Source organism: Pelobates fuscus, chromosome 2, assembly GCF_036172605.1.
Source record: "Pelobates fuscus isolate aPelFus1 chromosome 2, aPelFus1.pri, whole genome shotgun sequence".
NCBI lineage: Eukaryota > Metazoa > Chordata > Amphibia > Anura > Pelobatidae > Pelobates > Pelobates fuscus.
Genome location: NC_086318.1, coordinates 19,179,396 through 19,207,214, shown reverse-complemented (window position 1 = coordinate 19,207,214; position 27,819 = coordinate 19,179,396). Strand labels below are relative to the sequence as shown.

At 39.3% G+C, this 27,819-nt stretch overlaps 1 protein-coding gene across 3 annotated transcripts in view; it reads left to right on the top strand.

Moving 5' to 3' along the window:
• The window catches only part of PTK2B (protein tyrosine kinase 2 beta), a 143,103-nt gene extending 117,011 nt beyond the window's left edge, over positions 1 to 26,092 (top strand). For 2 of the 3 annotated variants that reach the window (XM_063441978.1, XM_063441979.1), the window contains 14 exons: positions 630 to 745; positions 2,333 to 2,433; positions 2,670 to 2,759; positions 3,599 to 3,803; positions 7,958 to 8,066; positions 8,448 to 8,510; positions 12,321 to 12,446; positions 12,626 to 12,787; positions 16,653 to 16,691; positions 19,406 to 19,433; positions 20,739 to 20,788; positions 21,252 to 21,395; positions 24,238 to 24,318; positions 24,422 to 26,092. In XM_063441978.1, coding sequence (XP_063298048.1) covers positions 630 to 745; positions 2,333 to 2,433; positions 2,670 to 2,759; positions 3,599 to 3,803; positions 7,958 to 8,066; positions 8,448 to 8,510; positions 12,321 to 12,446; positions 12,626 to 12,787; positions 16,653 to 16,691; positions 19,406 to 19,433; positions 20,739 to 20,788; positions 21,252 to 21,395; positions 24,238 to 24,318; positions 24,422 to 24,637 — 1,530 coding nt within the window. In that variant the 3' untranslated portion in view covers positions 24,638 to 26,092. The remainder of the gene's footprint in view (positions 1 to 629; positions 746 to 2,332; positions 2,434 to 2,669; positions 2,760 to 3,598; positions 3,804 to 7,957; positions 8,067 to 8,447; positions 8,511 to 12,320; positions 12,447 to 12,625; positions 12,788 to 16,652; positions 16,692 to 19,405; positions 19,434 to 20,738; positions 20,789 to 21,251; positions 21,396 to 24,237; positions 24,319 to 24,421) is intronic. The other variant, XM_063441980.1, reaches the window with a different exon arrangement.
• Positions 26,093 to 27,819: the final 1,727 nt, after the last annotated feature.

Here is a 27,819-nt window from a genome sequence, read left to right as displayed (position 1 = left end):
AATAACCTCCCTAACATTCTATGACATTGTCAAATCCAACATTCAATATAACAAACTCCTCTTCCTGGTTTCCCAATTAACACAGTTACATATTGTATGATATTGTATGATATTGTACTTTGGCATATTAGATACAGATCCCCCCCATGCTTTGCCCGCAGTATGGTTGTAAGGGCATTCTAGGAGATATAGTACACATGATCTGTGCCAAATGTTGCCAATCTCTGTTTTAGATTGCTAGCTTCTTCAGCTAGGGTTCTCATCATGTTAGTAACATTCCTACTACAATGCAGATGTTTACTAGTTACATATAGTTACATAGTTAAATAGCTGAAAAGAGACTTGCGTCCGTCAAGTTCAGCCTTCCTCACATATGGTTTTGCTGTTGATCCAAAAAAAGGCAAGTGAATCCTAGCTAGCCTTTAACTCCCCAGATGTTTTTGAACTGTAATTCCCATGAGTCTTGGCTTGTTCTTTATCAGCTATAATTCTCATGTTCTTCAACCAGAGACTTCTAAAGGATCATGGGAGATATAGTTCAAGCTCACCTGGAGAGCTACAGTTTGGACAGCACTGATAAAACGTTACTGTACCCTATTCACACTGGCATTCTGATGTCTTCTCTGCAGCTCGGACAATATTTGGAACAGAATAAGAATACACTGCAAATCCTGACCCTGATCCTGTTCTCACTACAGATCTGTAAAGCACTCGCTTACCTGGAGGGGATTAACTGTGTCCACAGGTATCAGGAACTCACAAACAGCAAAACAACTTTAGCATAATGAAGCAATTTTAGTAATAGATCATGTCATGGCAGTCTCACTGCTCAATTCTCTGCCATTTAGGAGTTAAATCACATTTGTTTCTGTTTATGCAGCCTTAGACACACCTCCCCTGGCTGTGACTGACACAACCTGCATAAAAACAAACATGGTTTCACTTTCATGCAGATGTTAACTTGCATTAGAAGTTTTTATCACCTGCTCTGTAAATTGAACTTTAATATCAAAAATGAGGCTCCTGCAGGCTGTAGTAGGCTCTTAACAGAGCAAGAGATAAGCATTAAATTAAGCACACTGTGTTATACAGGAAGTGTAAACATTAGATGACCCTTTAAGGAAGTGTTTAGGGAAGCTGTGCAAGCCATATGCAAGGAGGTGTGACCAGGGCTTCATAAACAGAGCGATTTAACTCCCTAATGATGGAGAATTGAGCAATGAGACTGCAGGGGCGTGATCTATACAGCAAAACTGCTTCATTAAGCTGAAGTTATTTAACTTGGCTCTATCTGATCCTCTTACATTTAATCTATTGATTGTATTTAAAGGGACACTAAAGTCACCAGAACAACTACAGCTCATTGAATTTGTTCTGGTGAGTAGAATCATTACATTCAGGCTTTTTGCTGTAAACACTGTCTTTTCAGAGAAAATGCAGTGTTTACATTACAGCCTCGTGATAACTTCACTGGCCACTCCTCAGATGGCTGTTAGAGATCCTTCCTGGGTCATGGCTGCCTAAAATGCATCCAAACATTCAGTGTCTCCTCCCTTTGCATGCAGACACTGAACTTTCCTCATAGAGATTAATTGATTCAATTAATCTATATGAGGAGATGCTGATTGGCCAGGGCTGTGTTTAAATTGTGCTGGCTCTGCCCCTGATCTGCCTCCTGGTCAGTCTCAGCCAATCCTATGGGGAAGCATTGTGATTGGATCAGGCCACCACTTCTGATGATGTCAGAGGTCAGAGGAAGTTCACAGGCAGAGGCAGCAGCTTCAGACTTGAATACAAGTAAGTTTTTACTATCTTTAGGGAGACAAAGGGGGCCAAGGGAGTTTTAACACTATAGGGTCAGGAATACATGTTTGTATTCCTGACCCTATAGTGCTCCTTTAAGAGTTTTGAAGTTTAACAATAAACGTAGATGTTCAAGCAGTCAGGGATTCTTGCATTTGTGAAGTTGGGGGTATGTGTATATGTGTTGAGGATGTGGGTGTACATCAATGCATATGGATGTGTGCTATGGAATACATGTGGATGTGTGTGAGTAAGAGTGTATGTGTGTGGCTATGAATGTGAGTGTTTAGTTTGAGAATCTGAGGTTGTGGTTTGAGAATATGACTGTGTAGATTGAGACTATGAGTGTGTGGTTTGGGTTGGACAGTGTCATTGTTAGTAATGAGTTTGGTGCGGTTGGGTATATACCGTAGTTGTTTGGCGATGACGTGTGCCTGGGGATGTGAGTATGTGGGTAAAGCGTGCAGGCTGGCTGAGAGTTGTACCTTGACTTACCTTGTGATAAGATCTCCTTATTCTCTTGTTACAGGGATATAGCCGTGAGAAATATTTTAGTTGCATCTCATGAATGTGTAAAACTGGGTGACTTCGGACTCTCCAGATACCTGGAGGATGAAGAATATTACAAAGGTGGGTATGAAAAACCAAAATAAACCCCTCACATCATTCTCTGTATAATAATATAAATTACATTTAATTTGTTATTATTCTCTAAGAGTTTAATCTACATGTTACTTAACTTCATAAACTATATTTAGCAAGATATAATAATAAATAATACACACACACATATATATATTTAGCTTTTTATTCCTAATATGAACGTTAATGCCATGATTTTGTGCTCACGCGTTTTTCCATTGCAGCTTCTGTGACGCGTCTCCCAATCAAGTGGATGGCTCCCGAGTCCATTAACTTCCGACGTTTCACGTCAGCGAGTGATGTGTGGATGTTTGGTAAGAATACTCTGTGTCCATTTATTCGGCTATTTATTCGGCTATGATGCTAGCCTATTGAAGAAAAATAGGTTATAGATGTATCAGGTTAACCTATCAGGTTATAGATGTATCAGGTTATTCAGATGTATGTAGCAGTCTTCATTCACATTCTTAACGGAACTAACGTAAGAACTCAAAGTGAATTTCAAATTATGTCATTTTATGTCAGCTATGCTTTTCGTTCGGATACTCTTTTGTTAAATATGAAATTCACGGAATTCTCACTTAAGTGACTAACCCTGTAAAAAATGCATTAACCAAATGAGAACACTGAGGCAATCAATACAATTTTAATTCTGGAGACTCTGGTATGGGGCAAATTAAAGGGAGCAATTGAAAGGGATAACCTGACTCTAGCACTGTTCATGTTGCCCCTGCTTAATACTTTGTACTTCTTTAGAGTTTATTCTATTAAGATATTTCAATGTGTGGTTCAAAGTGACATTGCACTAAACATTTCTTAATAAAAAAATTCTAAATTTTAATTTGAGCAAAGGAAACTATTTCTAAAATACAGCGTGGTGCTCTCATGGGTCAGAGAGGTCAGTGGAAGACTTTCATGGGTCAGAATGCTGGTGGAAGTAAAGATTTAGGGGCTTAATCACTCAAACTGAAATTGTGGAGGACTGACTCAGGAACTGTAAATATAAGATTAGATGGAAAATATCTCAGACTCTGTAAATTTATCATTTCTGATGATACACTTTGCAATGCCAGAATGTCCAGAATCCCCTTAAAATAAGGAAGACTCCTGTGTCTGCTGCTGCCTAATCTAAGCCTGTATGTGTTGCCTTAAGGTGTCTGCATGTGGGAGATACTCTCCTTTGGGAAACAGCCTTTCTTCTGGCTGGAAAATAAAGACGTCATTGGAGTTATTGAGAAAGGAGATCGCCTTCCAAAGCCAGAGATGTGTCCCCCAACTCTATACACCTTAATGACTCGATGCTGGACGTACGACACCACCGAGAGGCCAAAATTTACAGAACTTGTCTGCAGCTTGAGGTAACTGTTGCATTAATGTAGCATTATCACTCTGTGTTACTGTTTTACATTGCTGACACTGTGTCAAGAGTTTGTAATGTATTTTTGTAAATGCTACTAACATGAAGTAGAATGTATTTTAGAAGCCATGAGAATTGTACAGGTAGATAGATTATTATTATCATTTAACGGCACCTCCAGGCATAAAAAGGGTTAAACCGCCGTTTAGTAGATCTTCCCTTCCAGAGACACAGGCACAGCTACTGTCGACACCAATACAGCGAACCGGAGAAGCATTTGAATGCCGTAAACAGCTGAACCGGAACCATACGAATGCTGAAAACAGCCGAATAGGAAAAACCATATGAATAGGTTTACACTCCTAGCAGTCAAACTGGAACAGCATACAGTAAATCCCCCCAAGAACGAGACAAGGCTCCGTTTTGAGGGTCAAGCAGGAACAGACAGAGCTGTGGGTTTATTGTTCTTATATACACATTAGTACCACCCACAGGGTTTTGGAAACCAACCAATAAACACGTACAATACACTCAGACACTCCCACACAAAATCCTCCCCTCTGCCTGTGATACAATTACCTTACACAATGGGTAATGTAATTATCACAGACAGAGAAATACAGTTTTTTCACATTATTCATAACTTTAAAAGTATGCATCACATTCACATAAAATACATACATTTTCAGAATCAGCATACTCCAAATACAAACATACGTCAAAATCATACAAATTGGTCCAGTGGTTCAAATGAAGCATGGCTTTTCTGCCCAAAACCAGTTCCATTCTATCCTAGAGATAATTGGGAAGTAATCCAATTATCTCCAAGGACAGAGGCAAAACTCCATTGAACACATGGCAGCAAAAGACAATAAAATACATAAATATATATAACTGTGCAGCCATTGCATTAAACAGGTACATTCAACATATCCCCAGATAGCTCAGATCTGAGCGCACATTATTACTGAATGGCGCTCAGATCGCACACATACAGTTCAATTGCCATGGAGCCAAAGTCTTTCCCATAGTCTTTCATTATACGAATGGGCTTCCCTGGCATAGCTATCTGGGGTATCATCACTCAAACGGGGCAAGCACTGAATGACCCGGCTTTCGTGTCTTTGCAGGGGAAAATCAAGCGTTTCAACATGGGGCCATACTGCACCATTCTTGGGCCCCCTTCAGATGTAGGTCCATAGGAAATAGTACGGTATGGTTAGGGCAGAGCTACTGGCGTCACAGTATACAATCCATTAATTGGCAGACAGGAAAACGTCAATGCTCACGACAAATGACATTCTAGACTTTTGGTCTAAACCCCGCATGCCCCCTGGTGGTCCGACTTGCAGTGGAAACGCTCACCTGAATAGGCTAGACAATTCTAACCCTTATGAACCGTATCGACCCGAACCATACCGCTCAGTGGAAACGAGGCTTAAGTGTGTTTCTCTTTGGCTTTTTTTGACAGTTGCAGGAGAGGAATCAATTGGGAGCTATTAACAGTTTAATTCATACGCTTTTGTAAAGGAGAGATAGATAGTAACACGATCCATTGCGCACGATTCTTATTATTTTAGAATATAAAAGGTTGTTCAGAATATTTTAGAAACTTGTATTGTAGAAAAGGACAGTAAAGAGTAAAATAGTCTGAAAGTAGTTCCTCTGACGGGGTAAATACGTAGGCGCAAAAAAACAAACTATTTATATTCTTTGTTAGAGTTTGTGTATAAAACAACTGCAATATTTCAAGTGAAAACAGCATAGAAATGTGTCAACATTATTCTCCCAATAGTGATTTAAGGACGTCTGCTTGAGTGGTATTTGATATATAAATCCTACCTCAGTTATAGGGACAGGTAATTTATAGACAGGTGATTTATACAGCTGATCAGGATATCAAACAATATATAACTAAGCATGAAGCTTTTTTTTATTTCAGTATTTGCTTTGCATAAAAAAATGAAAGTCTTTGGCAGTTACAAGTTCTTTCAGATCGAAAACAAATGCACTGGCATGATTAATGTCCTCTGTGTGAAAATGATTGATGGCCATTAATAAATCCTCAGAGCGTTTCTCTGAGCAAAGAACAAAGTTTGCTTTTGTGTTGCCAAATCTATACCTTCTTGATGGGATTATTGGACAATAAAAAGTCCATCTGGCGTTGCTACTTTTAATGGCGAGCTAGAAGTGGGATTCCGGAGGTTGCGTTAATCCACAGAGCAGAAGAGAAATAAATGACTATTTGCCCTCTAGTGATAGGTCAGAACTTCCAGTACGTGTCTGCCAGCGTCTTGGCTTTTATTAGGAAATTGAAATGTAGACAAAACATGTCAGCAGATTCTGTTCTCTGAACTATGAATCCGTGTTTCCAAGTTGTTTATCCAAACTCTTACATTATTGATCAGTTGAGAGTGATGGTACCCTAAAACCAATAGATCTCTCTTCTATCATGACCAATTCCTTCCGAGACCAGCTCACTCCTTCAATGTATATATCTCTTCAACAAATGTTCTGCTGTACCTGTAATCAACACCCTTGTCATCATCACCGTTCTCCTCTAAGCTTATCTTATATTTCAAACTTGATGTCATCCATCTCCACAAAACTGGAAAAATGTCACCTCCATGAAAAGAAAACCTGCTTTTATGGAACCCAAACATCCACCAACCACCACCAGAATGCTATTTATCACTGCATTACCATCACGTCCATTGTTATCCACCAACCAAATAAAGTTTAAAATCTGTGATTTTGTGCCTGGGGGTTAGCTGTACCCCTGTTAACTGTGAAAAAATTATGTCAGCTTCTGTCCTTGCAAGCAGTACTGGGAGGCTGCCTGCAAGGGAAAGCTTGTGTGTCCCCTTCCTCCCTTGCTTGGGCACTGTCTATCCATCCCTCTGCCTTCCTGCATTATAAATTGTGTGCTTTTTTTACGATCCCATCACCCACACCCCTGTCCAACCAATACTCCCTGTCCTCCTTGGCTCATAAGCTCTGAGCCAGGAGATCAGTCCAACCAAATCCTTCTTTTTGAGAAGCATTAGATTTGGACCACGAAGAGGCAAGGAGTGACGTCAGACCGGGCATTGAAGGCAGCGAGGGGGCTTCGCTTAGCACTGGATTCCAGTTACGTTACAACTTATTAATTTTTAGGAAATAGAATAGGATTTACCAAGTTAATAATGCCCAATAGATAATTCTAAATGAAAAACAAAAACAAAACAAAAAAAGTTAGGAAGGGTTGGAATAACCCGTTAACAAAGGTTACCAGGGTATTGTCATTTATTTCAAACTCATTTACCGTGACTTTACTGTCCTGTAAAACAAACCAATCCATCTGGACCAATCATCTTGCCAGGACTCAATGGGTTCATTCACAGCACTCGATTTACAATTCCAGATAAGATTCTAAACACTTCGCAATTCTTTCGCTTGTAAAAACACATGTATGATCATATTTGTATGAAGCCTGCAGGACATTCTTTAACTTTCGGTGATTAATAGATATTTTAAGCAAATTCCTATTGCTGAGCAATAACAGTATCTGTTGTAGTGGATTAATAATTTAGAATATGTCATTTAATGCAAATAGAGAAGATCAAATAAAAGACAAATGATTCTCGAGATAATGATCAAAAATGAGCTTTTGGAAATATTCCGATCCATAAAGAAAATGACACAATTTCTCAATACCAGTGTTTTTAAATGGGCATGTGTGTGCATGTGTATACATTTGTGAATAATTACATACATTATATATGATTTATATTTCTATATGTGTGTGACTGTATCGCATTCTACAACAGTGTCTGGCATTAAAGCTGCTTTGGAACAGAAATTAAAAAAAGATATAAAAATAAATCAACATGTAAAAAAACTATACAGAAACATATATTAGTGGGAAATAATGCTATCTCCGGAGTTTGGGACAGGTCTAAATTAGTTAAAATTTGGTTTCCCTCTACCCCCTCCATGTCATTATGTTCCGATAATGTATCCTTTTTCTCTCTGTATATATTCAAGAATTGTGTGATAAATGTTCACACAATAAAATAGGAAACAGTTGATTTTAAGTTGTTTTCATTGATTTTTTTTTCATTAAACATATAAAGTTTATAAACTATAGTTTCATTTCCACAATCCTTTACACAGTGACATTTATCAGACGGAGAAAGATATCGCAAAGGAAAAGGAAAGGAATAACCGTCAACGACCTCCTAAAATCATTGAGCCTCTGCAAGAGCAAGCACCTCCTCCGAAGGTAATTGAATGTATTGGGTGGAGGCTGATAGGGGGTCACGGTTAGTTCACTGATGGCAGATTGTCATGTTTAACTGAGACAAAAGGGCTTTGATTTAATATTTTTGGATTAGCTTTTTCAAATTATTGGTAAACTTTTAAAATGATTCAACTATGGGACAGGGGAGGGGAGTGGGTGGTAAGGAACACTTTTGTTTTTCTTTCTTGTATTCCTACTCTAAAAACTTGGTGTGTCTTATGGTCAGGTGCATCCAATAGAGCGAAAAATACGGTAAATAGTACTGGCTTCTCCACGTTTACTGAATGTGTTTTTTTTTTTTTTTTTTTTTTATTGTCTAAATTAATTCTGCTTGTTTGCTTGCTTTGTTTTTAATTCTTTCAGCCAAGTCGTCCAAAATACAAGGCTTCAGCCCCGGGCAATCTTCTGGCCCCCCTGGCATTTCAGGTAGGATCTGCATGACTTCAAATCTTCTTATAAATAAGGGTATGCCCCGCGGCATGATTCTACGGCATCTGCTGGGACACGAAAAACAAACAAACATCTTGTGAGGTTAGAGAACAGGCAGCATACTCTAGGACTGAATGCAGATTTTGAGATAATGAACATTGCAATATAACAGATAGGCCAACCGATCTCATTTCGTAGGACTTTTTGAAGAAAAATTAGGGTTCGAAATTAAATATGTAAATAAGGGGAATTCAAATGCCTACACATCGATTGTCAGTGACCATCAATTCCAATAAACCAAAAACACTGTGTAGTTTGCAAAAAGCATTGTGAAAAACAAGCATGCAGCACCTCAAACAGCGAGGCTAATGGGAGTTGTGGTCCATTAAGAAGCAGAAGTCCAGTACTGTTTCATTCCAGGTGTAAACATAATAAACGTATGTTATGATTACCCAAATAAGGACGAGCTGACCATGGCTCATCAAACGGACATAGTCGGTCTCCTCTCTTTTGCTTGTAACTGCGTGCATCTCTCTGTCAATGTATCTGTGTGTCATTCTGCTCTGTTATAAATGAGATGCATTAACCCAACGATGCTACAGTGACAAAAGCTATTTCTAATGTGAGCTTCCGAGGGTTAGAAAAAATAACTGTATCATGAGTTCACAAAAGCTCAACTCCATCAATCATTTTCATATCTAATATGCTAGTATAGTCTACTAAGAATGTGTCTGTTAGATAATTAGTATAACCATGGGCTTACTATATGATTTAATAAAGGTATCGTTTAACGTATTGTTTTGTTCTTTATGAAATTTTCATTTTAGTATTTCATCTAACATGCTACATATCTCTCTTTAAATGCCAGCGTGCTGTTGAATGCATAGCAGTTTATTTTCCATTCTGACACTCAAAGGGTTATGTACAAAGTAAGAATTAAAGTAGAGAGATTGAACATGGTGGTTCTGATCAGAAGACTCTATCATGCTCCCCCCTCGCAGCGACCCCGCGTATACGGTTTGTTATAAATGGAAGGGCACAGCACTCGTTTTTTTGATGTCACATTACAGCTGTAAGGAAATGAAAATATTATGCTGATTTCAAAACACGCGCAGCAAGAAGAATACACGTTTAGATGGCCGTACGAGAACATGCTGCATTGTGATAAGACTTTTTGGATTGAAGACATTTATAGACTGAAGGGAAAATATTATCTTGTGACAGCAGGGAAGCGTAGAAATGAGCTATGGCATTCTGGATCATTAAGTGATTTTTTTTTTTGATGAGTCTGTTACTTTAAGTTTTATGGGGCCATTAAATGACAGTTCTTATGACAGGGTAATAAAACGCCAACATTAAGCACTGCTGTCAGCAAGGGAGGAGGTGAGCTAATGTTAATTATGCGATGATTAAAGTAGTCATTTAATTAAATAGTTAAAATTATAGGATGGGAATTTAACAATCGTGCGCCATAAAATAATATTTAATTGGAATTTAAATCAAAATGTGTCGTAATAGCCATTAGTAATGTTCACTCTGCCCTGTGGCCCTTCATTGTAATAAATCCAGGTGTAATTGTCTGACATCTTATCTGCAAAAGTTAGGCTGCTGTCAGCCATGTTGGTTTTATAGTAGATCTCGCCTGCTGGAGAAGTAAAGCCAATCCCAGAAAGCCTTGAGGCATATCCTCTTTCATGCTCCTCTCACAGAAATTCCACAGACACAGTTTTAATTGGGTGTGGGTCCTTTAACGTGACTGCATAGTTAGTTCAGCTTTAAGATAACACCCTGGTGATTATGTTAGACTGGAAATGTAATTATATGTAATAGGAAGCAGATTGCAACTGCACACATCAAACAAACCCATAACCAGTGTTTCGTCACGATATGGGCATCCGGAACCTAGGACAAACCCCCCACATACCTGCCCCAATAAAACACGGACACTAGGGTATATGGGTCAAAATTGTCCACAGCTCTATTAAATATTTAAATAATAATAACTTAACACAGGAACTTTTTGGGTCATTGCCCTATGCCCCGCCCTTACTTCCGTATCCTTCCGTTAGATATAATAGGCAATGACCCCACTATAAATAACATATATATATATGTATATATATATAACTAAATACAGAAATGTCCAGATACACCAAAGCGTGGAAAAGAAAAGACACACACTTAGTGGGCAAATAGATAGAGAAAAACTCTAAAAACAATTACCCTTGTACTAAAGTACTGTAGATAAGGACTCCTCACAGTCCTCAGATTAATATGGAAAATAGAAAATCTACAATACAATAACAACAGAAAAACATAGTGCAATAATGCTATAACAATTTAAAAATGGTGAGTAAATGCAAAAATTTCACACTCACAAACCAAAATTGATTGTAGGCGTTATCAAAAAATCAGGACTTGTGGAGCATCATGGCAGATATAAAGGAGAGAAAATATAAAAATAATAGTGCCGAGTATCTTGATAAAAATGAACACTTTAATATACAAACACACTTACAAAAATGAAGTGGAAAACAGGCACATCAATAAATCCAATATCGGGATCCCTGGAATCAGGAACACCAAAAGGACCAATATCCAGAATATAAAAAGATGTGAAAGTAAAAATAAAAATACAAAATAAATAAAACCAAAGTCAAATGTTCTGCACTAAAATAGAAAAGCCCTACGCGTTTCGTTCAGTAACCTGAACTTCCTCAGGGGCAAGTGAATCTCCTAGTCTGCATGCAACATCCTTCAAGTCCCGATCTCCTTTTAAACTCATCTGAGTTTGGTGCGCAATAAGTCCCAGCCTATCCACAGCGTACTTCCGGGTTCGGCATTTTCTATACTTCCGGGTGCGTCCCAATGACGTCACCGGAAGTGCGACTCCGGTTTCATTCTTGGACTAAACCGGATATGGTAATTTTGCGTTCCACCACTCGTCAAGGGGGCGGAAAAGAACCATAATACAAAGAAACAGTAATTACCACATCGAAAATCGATCTCATATCCCATAAATTAAATAATTCACCAGGATATCAATAAACAAACCTTCCTCTAAATAAAATATTAAATACATAACACAAATAAAAATAAAACAGCTTAAGACATATACATAAGGTCTTAAAGGAACAAACCCATCAAAAGATAAAACAGCTTAAAACATATATATAGAATATTATCCCAACATAAACATCACTTAAAGTGCCAACCATTTATTATAATTTAACTATGGTAGGGGTATACCCGGATGGATAGCCCTACCCCACCAGGTTCTGAGCCACCGACAGCACTCGAAACCTACCAAACATACCAATAACCATTAACATAACCTTCCTACTGGGGAGCCTATTTCCTCTTCTAGAGCTCCCTATCCAGCCGCTGTGACAAAACGGGAACCCAGCTACAGTCAAACTTTACATCTGTCCACGGAGTGCTTAAAATGATAAAATGTAGATATCAAAAGGAAATAAAATATGTGTTTTCCCTCCTTTTATAATAAACTATGATTGGATATATTTTTGTTATATTATTCCCCCATATATTTTTTGCGCAGTTCCTCACAACCAATTTTGCAGTTTTTCTAACCTTGCTTCCTGTTCAGCCATACCGTATGCATACTTGCCGTCTGACCTAGTTATTTTTTGTAGTCTTTTAATACAGTCTTGCTTTTGCTAAACATTGTCTTTTTCTTTGTATGTGTTACCGATGACCAACAAGTGTGTTTGTTTTCTGTTGCTGTAACTGCCAGTGCTGCTAATGTGTCTGTTTCTGTGTCTGTGCTTTGCACCTTCTGATGCGTAGGTGCCCGAGAGCCTGTGTGCCAGCTCTCCCACCCTCTTTAGCCCAACAGAGTACCAGTCTCCTATTGACTCTACACGCAGCCCTCCACTCCTGCGCCATAGCATCTTCAAGCGCCGCAGTATGAGGGTAAGGCTTGCATGCTTTGCATTGGTGACCATAAAAAATCTTAATAGTTAATAAAAGTGATTGACATCACAACTGTGTTTAGCAAATGGGAAGAAATCACAATGTCAATGACCCTAAATTTAGTATCGGCTTTCCTGGCATTTGTTAATTTGTTCATTTTGACCGTTCTTTCCACGAAGGAAGAAGACTTCCTGAAGCCCAGTAGCAGAGAGGAAGCCCAGAAAATCTGGGAAAAGGAAAGGGCTAAAATGTTGCAAGTTCTAAACCGACAGCAGCAGCAGATGGTGGAAGATAGCAAGTGGTTGAGGCACGAGGAACGGACCCTAGTGAACAATCTTAAGGTGAGGACACACCAGTTAAGGCACAGACACCGTAATGTCCTGGTAGATCTACTTCAATGTGAAGATTGTCAATGGGATCTCTATTTTGCAGTTAACCTACTCAATCACGCATTTTCTTTACCATAAAATAGGTACAGTCTATTCCTCTTCAAGACTGACCATAAACAAGTATCATTAATGATCTGTAGTGAGGATCTGGAATATATAATGTTAAAGGGACACTGTAGGAATCCAGACCAATTCAGCTCATTGAATTGGTCCTCATAGTGCCAGGACAATGGGTGTGTTTTCCTGGTATTATCGAATCCCTTTAAGTTTGTTCTAATCCATTTCAAGTGACGAATTAGATGCGATCACCCTTAGTGGGACACAGCTTATTGTGGTTATGTGAAAGTTGTTTTTCTATTAAAGAGTTTTAAGCTTCCCCCCTTCTGCTACCGCCAAATCTAATAAGGAATGTCACGTAATCTTCATCGTGTTAATACCAGGTAAGTGGTTATGGTGCATTGATTGTCCCTTACTGTACTCGTTCTCACCCAGAGTGAGATCATTGCTACAACCTAACACTGCGCCAGTTAAAGGGAAAACATATTAAAGGAAATCTGAATATTGGAACCACTTAAAGACACGCCGGCTGTATAGATTCTGAAAGAAAGAGACGTGCACAGCACAGGGAACAACAAGATTCTCAACAAACCCATAAATACTAACCGCAGAGGTCAGGGGGGGCAGTATAGTCATTGCCTCCCACTGTATTCAGATCAAGCAAATGGCTTCAAATGAGAGCAATCTGAACAAAACAAATTTGCGACAGGAGCCATCTCTGTGCTGTGCAAATCAAATTCCACCAACATGTGTGTTAGGCGGGCTGCTTCCTGCTCACAGCAGCAGTGTGATTGTCTGTGGGGTTCTGGAATTCTTCATCTAAATTAGTCCTTATCACCTCTGCTGGGGTACTATTCCATGCATCTACTACTCTTCCTGCTTATCAAACCCAAATATTTATCGACATGAGCTTAGATACAGCTTCCCTCCATTCTATCTCATTTGTGCAAGCTTTGGTTCCCTTAGATAAAATGTCACCAACTACCAATTTATACGTGGTGAAATTTGTAACTGAAGTCTCTCTATTTATATATTCACTAAAAACAGTTAACTGAAAACTTAATATTTGCAATTTGGGGCAAAAATCGGAACATTTCAAAGTTGAGTTGGAGACATTTTCAATTCTGTTATATTACAATTGGCCATTTAAGTGCCTGTTGCTTTCCTTAATTCACTGTTTAGTAAATAACCAAGGTGGTGGCTGGGTTACCAAACCCAAAATTTGCCAAAGGTGAGTGAAAAGAGCAATGAAGAGAAATGATCCGCTTATAAAACTATTGGACGATCATGCCTAAAAAATATACAATGTAAATACAAGGGCTACATCTTATACGCTACACTGTCGTTTATTTTAAAAAAAACAATGTCATATTCTAATAATAAACATTTTAAGAAATGCGTATTATCAGTAAAGTGAACAAACAAATATTACCAGAGTTTATTTTATTTTCAGTGCTTGTATTGTTGCTGATTGTATATTGATGATACTCGTGGTCATATTCGTATATGTTTTGCCCGTTCCACTCCTCATATCTCATTATTCATTGGTTGGTTACTTTCTGAATTCGTTTTGGAAAAACACACACATAGTTTTTTCCTTTGTTTGCGCCACGAAGAAGGTGGCAGCGTTGGGCTCTCTGATTTACGTTTGCAGGGAAGTGAATTGCCAGTCCTTATGGCATTCAATGAGCAGAGTTCTGTATATTATCCCCATCGTGGAATAAACAACCCCCTAACTCACTATAAAACACTCTTGGAGAGGCGGTTTGAGCTTTAACTCTAAGCGACAAGATGCAAGGCAAACATTTCTTCCCTGCAGACCCGCTGCATCTGTTCTACAATAGAAAGATCTGCACATTCATCTGTTCTTGAGGCGCATTCTGTCCCCAGCTGAATAAACTGTGTGATCTGCAAAGGAATGCAACAGCAGTTACATTGTTTCTATAGCTGAAAAAGCTAAACAGTCTACTTTTTATAAATTCTCTGTTTAAAGGAACAGTCAAATATTTTTATTATTAATTGAAAAAAAAAGTTTACTCCTAACTTCTTTTCTATATAGAAATGTCCACTATGAGCTTAAAGGGGCAGTCACAAAAACAAATTGTTTGGCAATTGTGAAAAATAAAATTGACATGCACAACTCTCTGTACTGCCAATGGGCACAGCCATCTTAGCTGCCTGTCAGTCACTGTTAGAAGCTCTGTCCTTTGTACCTGACAGTCAGTATAGAGAGAGCATACATCGAGGAGGAGACATGGAAACATGGTTTTTATCTTCACTCCTCATTTGTAATGTTTGCCCAGGCGATGCCATGACTGAACTGGATTATGATTTTATTCCATAAATATGTGATTCAAATTTAAAATAAAATTCAACATCAAACAAAAGGGAAAAAAAAGCTTTAGTTATGAGTCATTTTCAATGTTTTCTGTTTTCTTCAATGGAGTAATTTCCAGCAAGTTAACAGTTCCCCTTTAATTTAAGCAAAGCATCATGGGAATTATAATTCTACAATAGCTGGGAGGTGCCTTGCCATTGGCCATACCTGAGAGTGTTTTCTGTGAGAAATTCTATTTTAGAACTTGGCCATACCCTTACCTAATCTTTTAAATCAATGAGTCATTGATCCATTAACAATACTCATGATATCAAATCAATGTACTCTTTTTGTAACTATATAGCCCCTTATTGAAAACTTTCACTGTGCCACCATCTTTGGTAGATCATTATTTTACCCTTACTGTAAATAATTATTCTATGATTTAGAAAGCGGTTGCTCCTGTTAGTTGCTGGCCTCTTGTTACATTATTATCTCATAACATTATTATCTCAGTCTATGGGGCACTGGGTGAATGGAGATTGTGTGAGTGGAGATTGACTGAGTGTGACTGCGTGGTGGTTTGCTGTGTGTGACTGTGTGAGGGTTGACTAAGTGTGACTGCATGGTGGTTGACTGAGTGTGACTGCGTGGTGGTTGGCTGAGTGTGAGTGGAGATTGGCTGAGTGTGACTGCGTGGTGGTTGGCTGAGTGTGACTGTGAGGGTTGACTAAGTGTGATTGCGTGGTGGCTGAGTGTGACTGTGTGGTGGTTGGCTGAGTGTGACTGCGTGGTGGTTGGCGTAGTGTGACTGCATGGTGTTTGGCTGAGTGTGAGTGGAGATTGGCTGAGTGTGACTGTGTGGTGGTTGGCTGAGTGTGACTGCGTGGTGGTTGGCTGAGTGTGACTGCGTGGTGGTTGGCTGAGTGTGACTGCGTGGTGGTTGGCTGAGTGTGACTGCGTGGTAGTTGGCTGAGTGTGACTGTGTGAGGGTTGACTAAGTGTGACTGTGTGGTGGCTGAGTGTGACTGCGTGGTGGTTGGTTGAGTGTGACTGTGTGAGGGTTGACTAAGTGTGACTGCGTGGTGGTTGGCTGAGTGTGACTGCGTGGTGGTTGGCTGAGTGTGACTGCGTGGTGGTTGGCTGAGTGTGACTGCATGATGGTTGGCTGAGTGTGAGTGGAGATTGGCTGAGTATGACTGTGTGGTGGTTGGCTTAAAGGTAAGAGTGCCTCCAGGAACCTCCTTGCACCATAGCAAGTTAATTTAGATGATGTTGTCTTGGTGCCTGGAGTGACCCTTTAAGCGAGGCATGATTAATGTTTGAAGTATCCAGAACATTTACACAACCCATCCTTGTATACAAATACAATTAACTATTTATATATTGTGTGTGATCCCTGATAACTAAATTATTTGCTATTTTTCTTTTTTTTATTTGTAGGATCTAAAGCAGCAAAAAGATGAGAAACCTCCCCCTGAAGTAAGCCGAGATCTTTAAATAGACACTTGTTATGTATTTATTAAAGTCTGTTAAAGTGTACCTGTAATGTACAACCAACATGCAACTGTATGAAGGAAGGTTACATCTTTAACCCCTTAAGGACAGAGCTTCAGAAGCTTGTCTTTCACTTAGAGGACCACTCTAGGCACCCAGACCACTTCAGCTTAATGAAGTGGTCTGGGTGCCAGGTCCAGCTAGGGTTAACCCATGTTTTTATAAACATAGCAGTTTCAGAGAAACTGCTAGGTTTATTAATGGGTTAAGCCTTCCCCCAAATCCTCTAGTGGCTGTCTCATTGACAGCCGCTCGAGGCGCTTGCGTGATTCTAACTGTGAAAATCACAGTGAGAGCATGCAAGCGTCCATAGGAAAGCATTGTAAATGCTTTCCTATGCGACCGGCTGAATGCGTGCGCAGCTCTTGCCGCGTGTGCGCATTCAGCCGACGGGGCGGAACGGAGGAGGATCAGAGACAGAGATCTCCCCGCCCAGCGCTGGAAAAAGGTAAGTTTTACCCCTTTCCAGAGCCGGGCGGGTGGGGGCACCCTCAGGGCACTATAGTGCCAGGAAAACAAGTATGTTTTCCTGGCACTAGAGTGGTCCTTTAATGACAACGGCATTTTTTGCATTTTTTGCTGTTTGCATTCAACTGCAATTTGCATTTTACTAATTTATTGCACCGACGCATATTATATACCGTTTTTTAAAGGACAGAAAGGGCTTTAATTTGATGTAACATATATATACATAAATGCTTATTTATTATTAAAAAATACAGAAAAATGCAAAACAAATTAAAAATTTTGATTTTTTTTTTACAGTTTTTGCAATAATAATGTGTGCACAATTAGTGCAGGTTAAGGAAAGTAATTCAAAATAAATTAATTTAGTTGTTCTGATTTACAGAATATATAATGTGTCTGGGATTTTAAGTTTTTTTTGGTAGTTACAGGTCACAAAGCACAAGGAGTAAAATAAACTTTTAATGTGGAGCGATTTTAGAATTTGGTATGTTTGTCTTGTAAGCTTAATAGCCATAAAAGAAAACAAAATTGCCACACAAAAGTATATATATATTTATATAAAGTATTCATCACAGGCTATTTACCTAAGGTTGTTTTGACACTTTCTACATAGCCATTTCAATTGGCAGGGAAGGGGTTAATTTTTTATTAAAATGGGTAAAGGTGGGTGGGATTTTAATTTAACTTTGTTTTTTTCCCACCAGGGGGCAGGATCAGCACTGATCCGTCTCCCTGCACTTCACAGTGAACCCGGAAGTGCAGGGAGGCGGAGGTGAGTATACAGAGCACATGTGCCCGCTCTGACATGCTGTCAGAGCGGGCGCATGTACTGGGGCAGCCCGATCCGGTGCTCCCGGTCTGCCTCTAATGCAGAGGCAGACCGGAGCACCATTAACCCCACGATCGCCGCGATTGCGGCGATCTGGGGTTAATTTTACCACGTGACGGACGAGGTCCGTCACTCGTCATTAAGGGTTTCCCCTGAGTGACGGACCTCGTCCGTCACTCGTCCTTAAGGTGTTAAAATACGTTGTATATTCATTTTAGAGATGCTAGATCTTAAAGGGACACTATAGTCCTTTAAACAACCAGCTTAATGAAGCAGTTCTTGGTGTACAGATCATGTTCCTGCAGTCTCACTGTTAATTTATCTGCCATTTAGGAGTTAAATCACATTTATTTCTGTTTATGCCGCCCTAGACACACCTCCCATGACTGTGACTGACACAGCCTGCATAAAAAAATGCTTTCACTTTCAATCAGATGTTAACTTGTTTTATAAGTTTTTATCTCCTGCTCTGTAAATGGAACTTTAATCACACACAGAGGCCCATGTAGGGTCTAGAAGGCTATTAACAGATCAAGAGAGAAATACATCTAAATTGAACAGACTGTGCAATAAAGCAAGTTTAAACAGGTGATCTCTTTTTGGGAAAACTGTGCAAGTCACATGCAGGGAGGTGTGACTAGGGCTGAATAAACTTAGTGGTTTAACTTCTAAATGGCAGAGAACTGATCAGTGAGACTGCAGGGGTGTGATCTATACACCAAAATCATTCGGCTAAAATTGTTTTGATGGCTACAGTGTCTCTTTAAAGTGATTTAGTTATAAAGTGCTGTGAGAATATTTACCGTAAATTGCATTCACTCCTCCTTGTCACTTTTTTTCAACTCTTATAACAATCAATAAAATACACCGGTGGCTGAAACTGAATATATATATATATTTTTTTTATTACCTTTTTTTAAATTTGTTTTGGATTTTACAGATAGCACACTAACAATGATTTTTTTTTTTTTTTTAAAGTGCATGTTTAATATATTTTATTTTACTAGGTATAAGGAGGTAGCTTGCAATCACGGTCTTTATAATTAAAATTCCTTTCTTTATTTGACAAAAATTAATACGGGACTTTCCTCAGGATCACTTTGCATAATATATTTTATTGATATATTTAAATTCTAACTTTGAGAAAGGACAGCAATGCCGTCCTTGTACTTTTCACTTAAACATGCACAATTTTGTTTTCTGTGTTACCCTGCTAGATGGATCCCAGTGATTGTGGTTTAATTGATTACTTTAATACCATTGTGTAAACTAAAGCACATTTTTATTTCCATTTATTTTATTTTTGTCCCAGTAGTGATAAATGTATTTTTATTTCTTTCAGCTACTTCCTGAGAAAGAAGGAGCGTACAGTGAGTAACACAAACCTTTGGGGATTTAATAGGCCTGGGGTGTCGATTTAATAGGGCTCGGGAGTCAAATGGCAGTTCACAGGGGCTGCTAAAGCAGATCAGGTTTGTTGCCTAAGCAGATCAGGTTTTCTGTATCACACTCGGAGGCTTGCTCAGTGATGGCCCATGTTAATTGTTTTGACTGCTTGGTAATTAGAGTATTGATAAACCGTGGCAGAATGACAGTCCCTCCAGCATTTCATTTAACCCTCCTGAGACAGACAGTAATGCACCCGGTTCATGTCTCAGGACAGAAAATGTACGTGAAGGACCTTTTTCCGGTCAGCTTCTGACATCGACATGTAAAGCAAGAAACAAATAATAAACCTAGAACACATTAGCTTGGTGGAGTGCTTAATGTGGGACAATGTGTTCTTTTTTCATCTAACAAGTTCAGATTTTAATAGAAATTGTCACTTTCATAAATTAACCTTGTTGCACTCTCTTGGCTGTCAAACAGCCTGTCACCGGTCCTGTCCTGTCACCGGTCCTGATATTTTAGCTCAGGTTTCGGCAGGACAGTCATGATTTTGAGGTCCTTTAACACACACTCTTTGGGCCGAGCAAGTCACATGATCACATCACTGGCACACCCCCTTTACCCAGTGTCTGGATTCTTTGGACATCGAAGTTCGGAGGTATGCGATTGCCCAAATAACCGGCCTGGCAAAGACTTCTCATTGAGCTGCATTGGGAAGTCTGGACTGGCTTAGAAGGTGAGGGCTTGCAAATGCTTCAGACAAGAGATCTGCAGCTTTTCTAAGCTGTTTCTAGATATACAACCCGTTAAATAATGCATAATTAAATGTATGCATGTTTTCATTGGGGATAAATCTAGTAAATAGCCATTTAAGAGTTTAAGTAGCTGAAACATCTCAGCCAGGTTATGTTGTCCTCAGAGAGTATCTCTGACCCTTGTCAGAAGAGAAACAACCTACAAAGTAATCAGTGTTCCAAGCATCTAAATTAATTTTATCCCTTTCCTGTTGCTGTTGTTGTCATTGGAAAATTATAATACGATAATCTTACCAATAAGGTGAAGAGATCACTGTAAAGTTCCTCATTTTCATAAAAACACAATACCCTGAAGCTTGACAGCACTAATGTGAGCAAGGACTCTCGGGTTAATTTCACTTGCTGCATCGTGAAGATCACATTTCTGTAGGCTATTTAAAACATTGTAATACTTTCCAATCATTGGTTGTTGTTTTTATATTATCACAAGACAAAAATGAAAAGTTAATGTTTGTCGTATTCCCTTTACAGCTGAATTTACAGTACCACCCCAGAAGCCCCCCAGACAAGGAGGAGCACAGGTAAATGATATGACTGTAGTCCGTAGAGGTGGTTGTGCTCATTACTAACATAAAAAGGTTTAATGTATAAATATATGTGCTATATTTGTTATGTTTTAGGTAATATCATTTTTGTTTTGTTTTAATTGTAAACTGTATTGTGATTTCTTCATAAATGAAACATACAGAACTGAAAAGGGAGGGATAGGATATATACTCCAAAAGTTGTGTATTTTAATTTTTTAAGTATATATATATATATATGTGGCATTGAGGATACTGGCCTTGGGTCAGCAAGGAGGGTGAATCTAGCCCCGACCTGACCACTGCAAGGAATACTTTGAAATGTCATTCAATTATTATGTTAGTTTTGACTGGAAAATTATTTTACTCTTCATAATTAGTGATAGTCCATTCAGTCATCAATATGCTCTGGACCTTTGTTCGTAATCACATGATATCACTTGTTTTCATTCTTACACAGGCCCTGCAGCCAACCCCAACCGCTAATATTGACCGAACAGACGACCATGTGTACCAAAGCGTGATGGAATTGGTAAAGTCTGTACTGCAACTGAAAACTGATATCTACCAGCTCCCGCCAGAGGGATACGTGAATGTGGTTAAGGTGAGAACAAAGACACAGTGGTGTCTGTGTGTCGCAACTTACCATCTTTCCCCAAAAATAAGACCGGCTCTTATATTAAATTTTCCCTCTAAAATAAGCCCTAGTGCTTTTTATTCTTATGTCGGGGAAAAACAGTAGCAAGCATGTGCTAGAAAGCAGGGCTACATTCGGGGGAATTCTCCCGAACATAGACTAGTTTACTAGGGCATGGAATCCCGCAAATATATGTTATGGGAAACTTCCCTGAACATAGATTAGCTTACTCGCGACTGAAATTCCGCAAACCTATAGCTAACTAACGCGTAGGGCTTATATTGGTATCCCCCGAAAATGAGCTAGAGCTTATTTTCAGGTGATGTCTTGTTTTTGGGGAGACAGGGTATGTCTGTGTATCCAAGTTAATATTCGTGCAATCTGATTTGCACAAAATGTAAAAAGAGATTACCGTATATACTCGAGTATAAGCCGACCCGAATATAAGCCGAGGCCCCTAATTTTATCCCAAAAAACTGGGAAAACTTATTGACTCGAGTATAAGACTAGGGTGGGAAATGCAGCAACTACTGGTAAATTTCTAAATAAAATTAGATCCTAAAAAAAATATATTAATTGAATATTTATTTACAGTGTGTGTATAATGAATGCAGTGTGTGCGTATGTGTGTGTGTATGAGTGCAGCGTGTGTGTATGAGTGCAGTGTGTGTGTGCATGAATGCAGTGTGTGTGTGCATGAATGCAGTGTGTGTGTGCATGAATGCAGTGTGTGAATGCAGTGTGTGCAGGGCCGGTGCAAGGATATTTGCCGCCGTAGGCAAAAAAAATTTTGCCGCCCCCTCCCCCCCCATATGTCCTGACTTCCCCTCCTCCTCCCTCAGTGGTCCTTACCTCCCCACCCCCGTGTTCCTTCACTCCCCCCCCCCAGTGGTCCTGACTCACCCCTCCCCTAGTGGTCCTTACCCTCCCCTCCCCTAGTGGTCCTTACTTCCCCCTCCCCTCCCATAGTGGTCCTTATCCCACCCCCTCCCTCTCATAGTGGTCCTTATCCCCCTTCTCCCTCCCATAGTTTTCCTTATCCCCCCCCATCCCTCCCATAGTGGTCCATATACCCCCCCCCCTCCCATAATGGTCCTTATACCCCCCTCCCTCCCATAGTGGTCCTTATCCCACCCCCTCCCATAGTGGTCCTTATACCCCCCCTCCCTCCCATAGTGGTCCTTATACCCCCTCTCCCTCCCATAGTGGTCCTTATACCCCCCCTCCCTCCCATAGTGGTCCTTATACCCCCCTCCCTCCAATAGTGGTCCTTATCCCCCCTCCCTCCCTCCCATAGTGGTCCTTATCCCCCCCTCCCTCCCATAGTGGTCCTTATACCCCCCTCCCTCCCATAGTGGTCCTTATACCCCCCCTCCCTCCCATAGTGGTCCTTATACCCCCCTCCCTCCCATAGTGGTCCTTATACCCCCCCTCCCTCCCATAGTGGTCCTTACCCCCCCCCCCTCCCTCCCATAGTGGTCCTTATACCCCCCTCCCTCCCATAGTGGTCCTTATACCCCCCCTCCCTCCCATAGTGGTCCTTATCCCCCCCCTCCCTCCCATAGTGGTCCTTACCCCCCCCTCCCTCCCATAGTGGTCCTTATACCCCCCCTCCCTCCCATAGCGGTCCTTATACCCCCCTCCCATAGTGGTCCTTATACCCCCCCTCCCTCCCATAGCGGTCCTTATACCCCCCTCCCTCCCATAGTGGTCCTTAACCCACCCCCTCCCTCCCATAGTGGTCCTTATACCCCCCCCCCCCTCCCTCCCATAATGGTCCTTATACCCCTTTTTTTATTTTATTATTAATTTTTTTTTTTTTTTTAATTTCTTATTTTCTTATTTTTTTTGTTTTTCGTCCCCCCTCCCTGCTTGATATATGGCAGGGAGGGGGGCTCTCCTTCCCTGGTGGTCCAGTGGCAGTTCAGTGGGGGGGAGAGGGGGGCTGGCAGAGCTGTAACTTACCTGTCCTGCAGCTCCTGTCAGCTCTCTCCTCCTCTGCGCCGTCCGTTCTGCTCTTCTGTCAGCTCCCAGTGTAAATCTCGCGAGAGCCGCGGCTCTCGCGAGACTTACACTGGGAGCTGACCGAGGTGCTGAACGGACCGGCGGAGGAGGAGAGAGCTGACAGGAGCTGCAGGACAGGTAAGTTACAGCTCTGCCAGCCCCCCTCTCCCCCCAGTCTGTATTATGGCAATGCAAATTGCCATAATACAGACTCTGACTCGAGTATAAGCCGAGTTGGGGTTTTTCAGCCCAAAAAATGGGCTGAAAAACTCGGCTTATACTCGAGTATATACGGTAAATAAAATTGAAAAGTAAATTACTTGCACTCATACTTTAGGCTACATTTTATTTAGGGACTCTACGTATTCCTCAATCATTTTCATTAAAGGGACACTAAGCACCAAAATCACTCCCATCTAAATGAAGCAAGTGAGACATAGATTCTGCCTGAAAAAAAAGTGCTACAGCACTTTTACATTTTGCAGTTTCCGTGCCTCTTACGGATGTCGCACTGACGGCAACTCGGGTCTTCCAACATAGGCCTTGGTTTTCATATGTTTAGATGAGATTTTCAAATGATTTCATATTTTTAGATAAACTTTTAAAATGATTTAAAAAAAATTATGAATATTTTAATACGTTGATGTATTGATATATATTATTAGAAAAATAATAAATGTTTTGACATTTTACTTAAAAAAAAAATATTTTAAAAGCCAAAATTGGTTACTAGTACAGATTAAACATATACGTATACATTGAGTGAAACCGCCCTAAAATAGAACCTATTTTTGCCTTCTTACAGAACGTTGGTTTGAATCTCAGAAAGTTAATAGGAAGTGTCGATGAAATCCTCTCAACACTCCCTTCTTCTTCACGTACAGAGGTCTGTGCCAGTCTAACCTAAAACAGAAATATATATTGTATGGTACAGTATTTTTACCCTAAAAACATTTAACATTTTTATTTTACTTTTTTTTCATGAGCAGATTGAAGGAACACAGAAGTTACTAAGCAAAGACTTGGGAGATCTTATCAACAAGATGAGGCTAGCCCAGCAAAATGCAGTGACGTCACTGAGAGAGGAATGCAAGAAACAAATGTTGACCGCATCGCACGCTCTTGCCGTTGATGCCAAAAACTTACTTGATGCTGTAGACCAAGCTCGGGTCAGAGCCAACCTCGCAAAAGTGGCCGTGGACTGACACTTTGTGTGACCTAATGGATACAGTACGAAGAAATTATAATTTTTGTCTCCAGGCTGTAAATGTCACCTGCTCGCTTTGTGCTTCTCATTGCGTGTTACAGGTGACTTTATGTGGTTACTTCAGACAATAATTTGTTGATGAGGTTGTAATTATTTCGCTCAAATGAATGTCGCTGCAAAGCCGATGGACAAGAAGACATATCTTAAACAACCTGGATTGGGATAACAGGATATGAAAAGGAAACAACGCTGCTTAATTTAGCAATGCCAAGTGGATATTAAGTGATCTGTGAAATTGAGCAGTAATAATGTTGCCATTTGTAAGGAACTGGCCCTCATAAAAAATAAAAAAAAACACTTGCATCAACAGCAGATAACTAACTTTTAAAGGATGAGTTTTATTGTGGTTCTTCAAGAAGTAAAAAAGATTATTTTTCTATTTCTCCGTTATTAAATGAACTCATCCACGGAGCAATTTAATTTAGGAGTTTTATACTTCTGACCTCTCAGATGAACTATTTCATTTGGTTTATTAAATCGGGAAATGTACGGTTAATGAAATATTTCTCTGTAAAAAATGGTTTTATTATTTTCAACGGGATGTGCAACTCGATTTCTACTTTTTGGTGTTCATGTATTTTGAAAATATTCGTGCAGAATAACTGGGAAAAGAAACTGGAAACTAAAACAAATTGTTTTGCAGAATGTGTATATCTCTATGGAAAAACTGTAGGCATAAAAATAACTTAATTTTAATTCACATCATTTTTTGCTATTTTTTTCGTAGCAAAGGTTTGTACGCTAGATGTTTTACAGCTTGGAAAATTCTTCTTTGACTATGTCGTCCATTTATTATTTTTGGAATATCTTTTAAACTATTAAAAGATCAAAAAATATATCACATATAAAAAAATTTATCAATATTTCAAAAATTTTAAAATGGTAAAAAATTTTTTAAATGATCTAATTATTTCAAAAGTGTATTCAAAAATATGAAATAATTTGAGAAGCTCATCCAGAAATATTAAATTGATGGTGTTGTGTCATCTGGGCTAGTAAATATTTGACACCTGTTATTTTAGCTTTCTTCCAGGTCAATCATATAGGTGTATTCGCAAAGGAGGAGGTTACCCCAATAAGTTGTATGGTATATCAGATACTCGAAGGGCTTATTGTCTCCATTAGAGTCTCTTTCCTTGCTGCTACTTTGTCTTGTTTTTCAATTGTACTTTCTAAAGTAGAATTCTAGTTTTTTTTGTGGTGTTTACCATGTTTCTGGATGGTTTGAAATAAATCACCCTGTGTTTGGAACAAAAAAACATTAATGTCTAATGTACAGCTTCTCTTCCACATACTCAGAGGAGAGTGAAAACATTGTGCTACATGACAATGCACCAAATTACACCTAGTGATGTCTCTGTTTTTGGAAAAACTCCAATAAATTTAAATTCCTTGATAATTTAAGTTCTCCATTCTTCTGTTATTATGCTGTGGATTGATAAGCTATGTATAGGTCATCACATTCCAATAGAGAGAGTGGCATAAAACAGAAGTTTGTTATAGACAGTTAAATAGACATAGTCACTAAACCAACTTTAGCTTAATATATAGGTTTATAGATCATGCCTCTACAGTCTTACTGCCAAATTCTGGCATTTAGGAGTTAAATCACTTTGTTTATGTGCCCTAATGCACCACCTTCCTAAACACTTCCTGTAAAGAAGTAAATTCTAAAGATCTAATGTACAGTTCCTTTATTGCACATGTTGTTCAATCTTGAATGTCTTATCTCCTGTACTATTGATAGCTTGCTAGACCTTGTAGGTGCCTCCTGTGAGTGATTAAAGTTCAACTTATAGAGCTGGCAATAAAAAGTGAACCAAAGTAAGTTAACATCTGATTGAAAATAAAACTTTTTTTTTCCATCCATGCTGTGAATCATGTCCAGGGGAGGTGTGGTGTGCCTAGGTTTGCATAAACAGAAACAAAAATGATTAAGACTATGGGGGCATGATCTATAATCCAAAACTTCTTCATTAACAGGATGGCCAGATCCACCATGCTTACAGGGACACATATACGTTTTACCAAGGAAAGGTTAAAGGAACTTAACGTGTATAGCTTGGAGGAAAGACGAGACAGGGGGGATATGATAGAAATATTTAAATACATAAAGGGAATCAACGCAGTAAAGGAGGAGACTATATTTAAAAGAAGAAAAACTACCACAACAAGAGGACATAGTCTTAAATTAGAGGGACAAAGGTTTAAAAATAATATCAGGAAGTATTTCTTTACTGAGAGGGTAGTGGATGCATGGAATAGCCTTCCAGCTGAAGTGGTAGAGGTTAACACAGTGAGGGAGTTTACGCATGCGTGGGATAGGCATAAGGCTATCCTAGTTATACGATAAGGCCAGGGACTAATGAAAGTATTTAGAACATTGGGCAGACTAGATGGGCCGAATGGTTCTTATCTGCCGTCACATTCTATGTTTCTCATATTTATGAAAACACATGAAAAAGGTTGCACTGCAGTGTGTACAATGCATATTTTGCATTATCGCCTACTGTTTAATTGCTTAATGTAGGATTCTTCATTGCATAATAGCTTAATCTAAAGCACCTTCTTCTGGATTCTTCATACTATGGGCTACCCTTTCCATGTGCTGCCCATTAATATGTATATATCATATGTGTCCCATGGAGGACCCACTTACCCTGTTCATTAAGCTAACATTGTTTTGGTGCTTATAGTGTCTTATAGTGTGTTTTAAGTGGATTGTGGAGATGACTCATTCCATTATTTAAGATATTTAATGCTTTAAACATATATATAAAAACCATTTTTTTAAATCTTGCTTGCATCTAAATTTCTCTGCTTTTATTCACATTTGCATCAACCATTCCTTGTTTTGATTGGATTCTGCAACATGTTGGTTTTTCGTGTGAGAGTCTATAAAAGATAACAAGGACATGGAGTAAAGGGGTAAGGGCAAAGCCGAACATCCACCTGTGAAGTTGGCGAAAATTCCTCGTTGTGGTTATTGTTTTACTTGAAATGGCAAGTCCAGAAAAGTAGTAGTTTATCTTGTTACACTACAATAGTGCACCACACACATCATTATACAAAAATAAACTTTTTTTCATTGTGAACTTTATACACAAATGGCATAGTCAC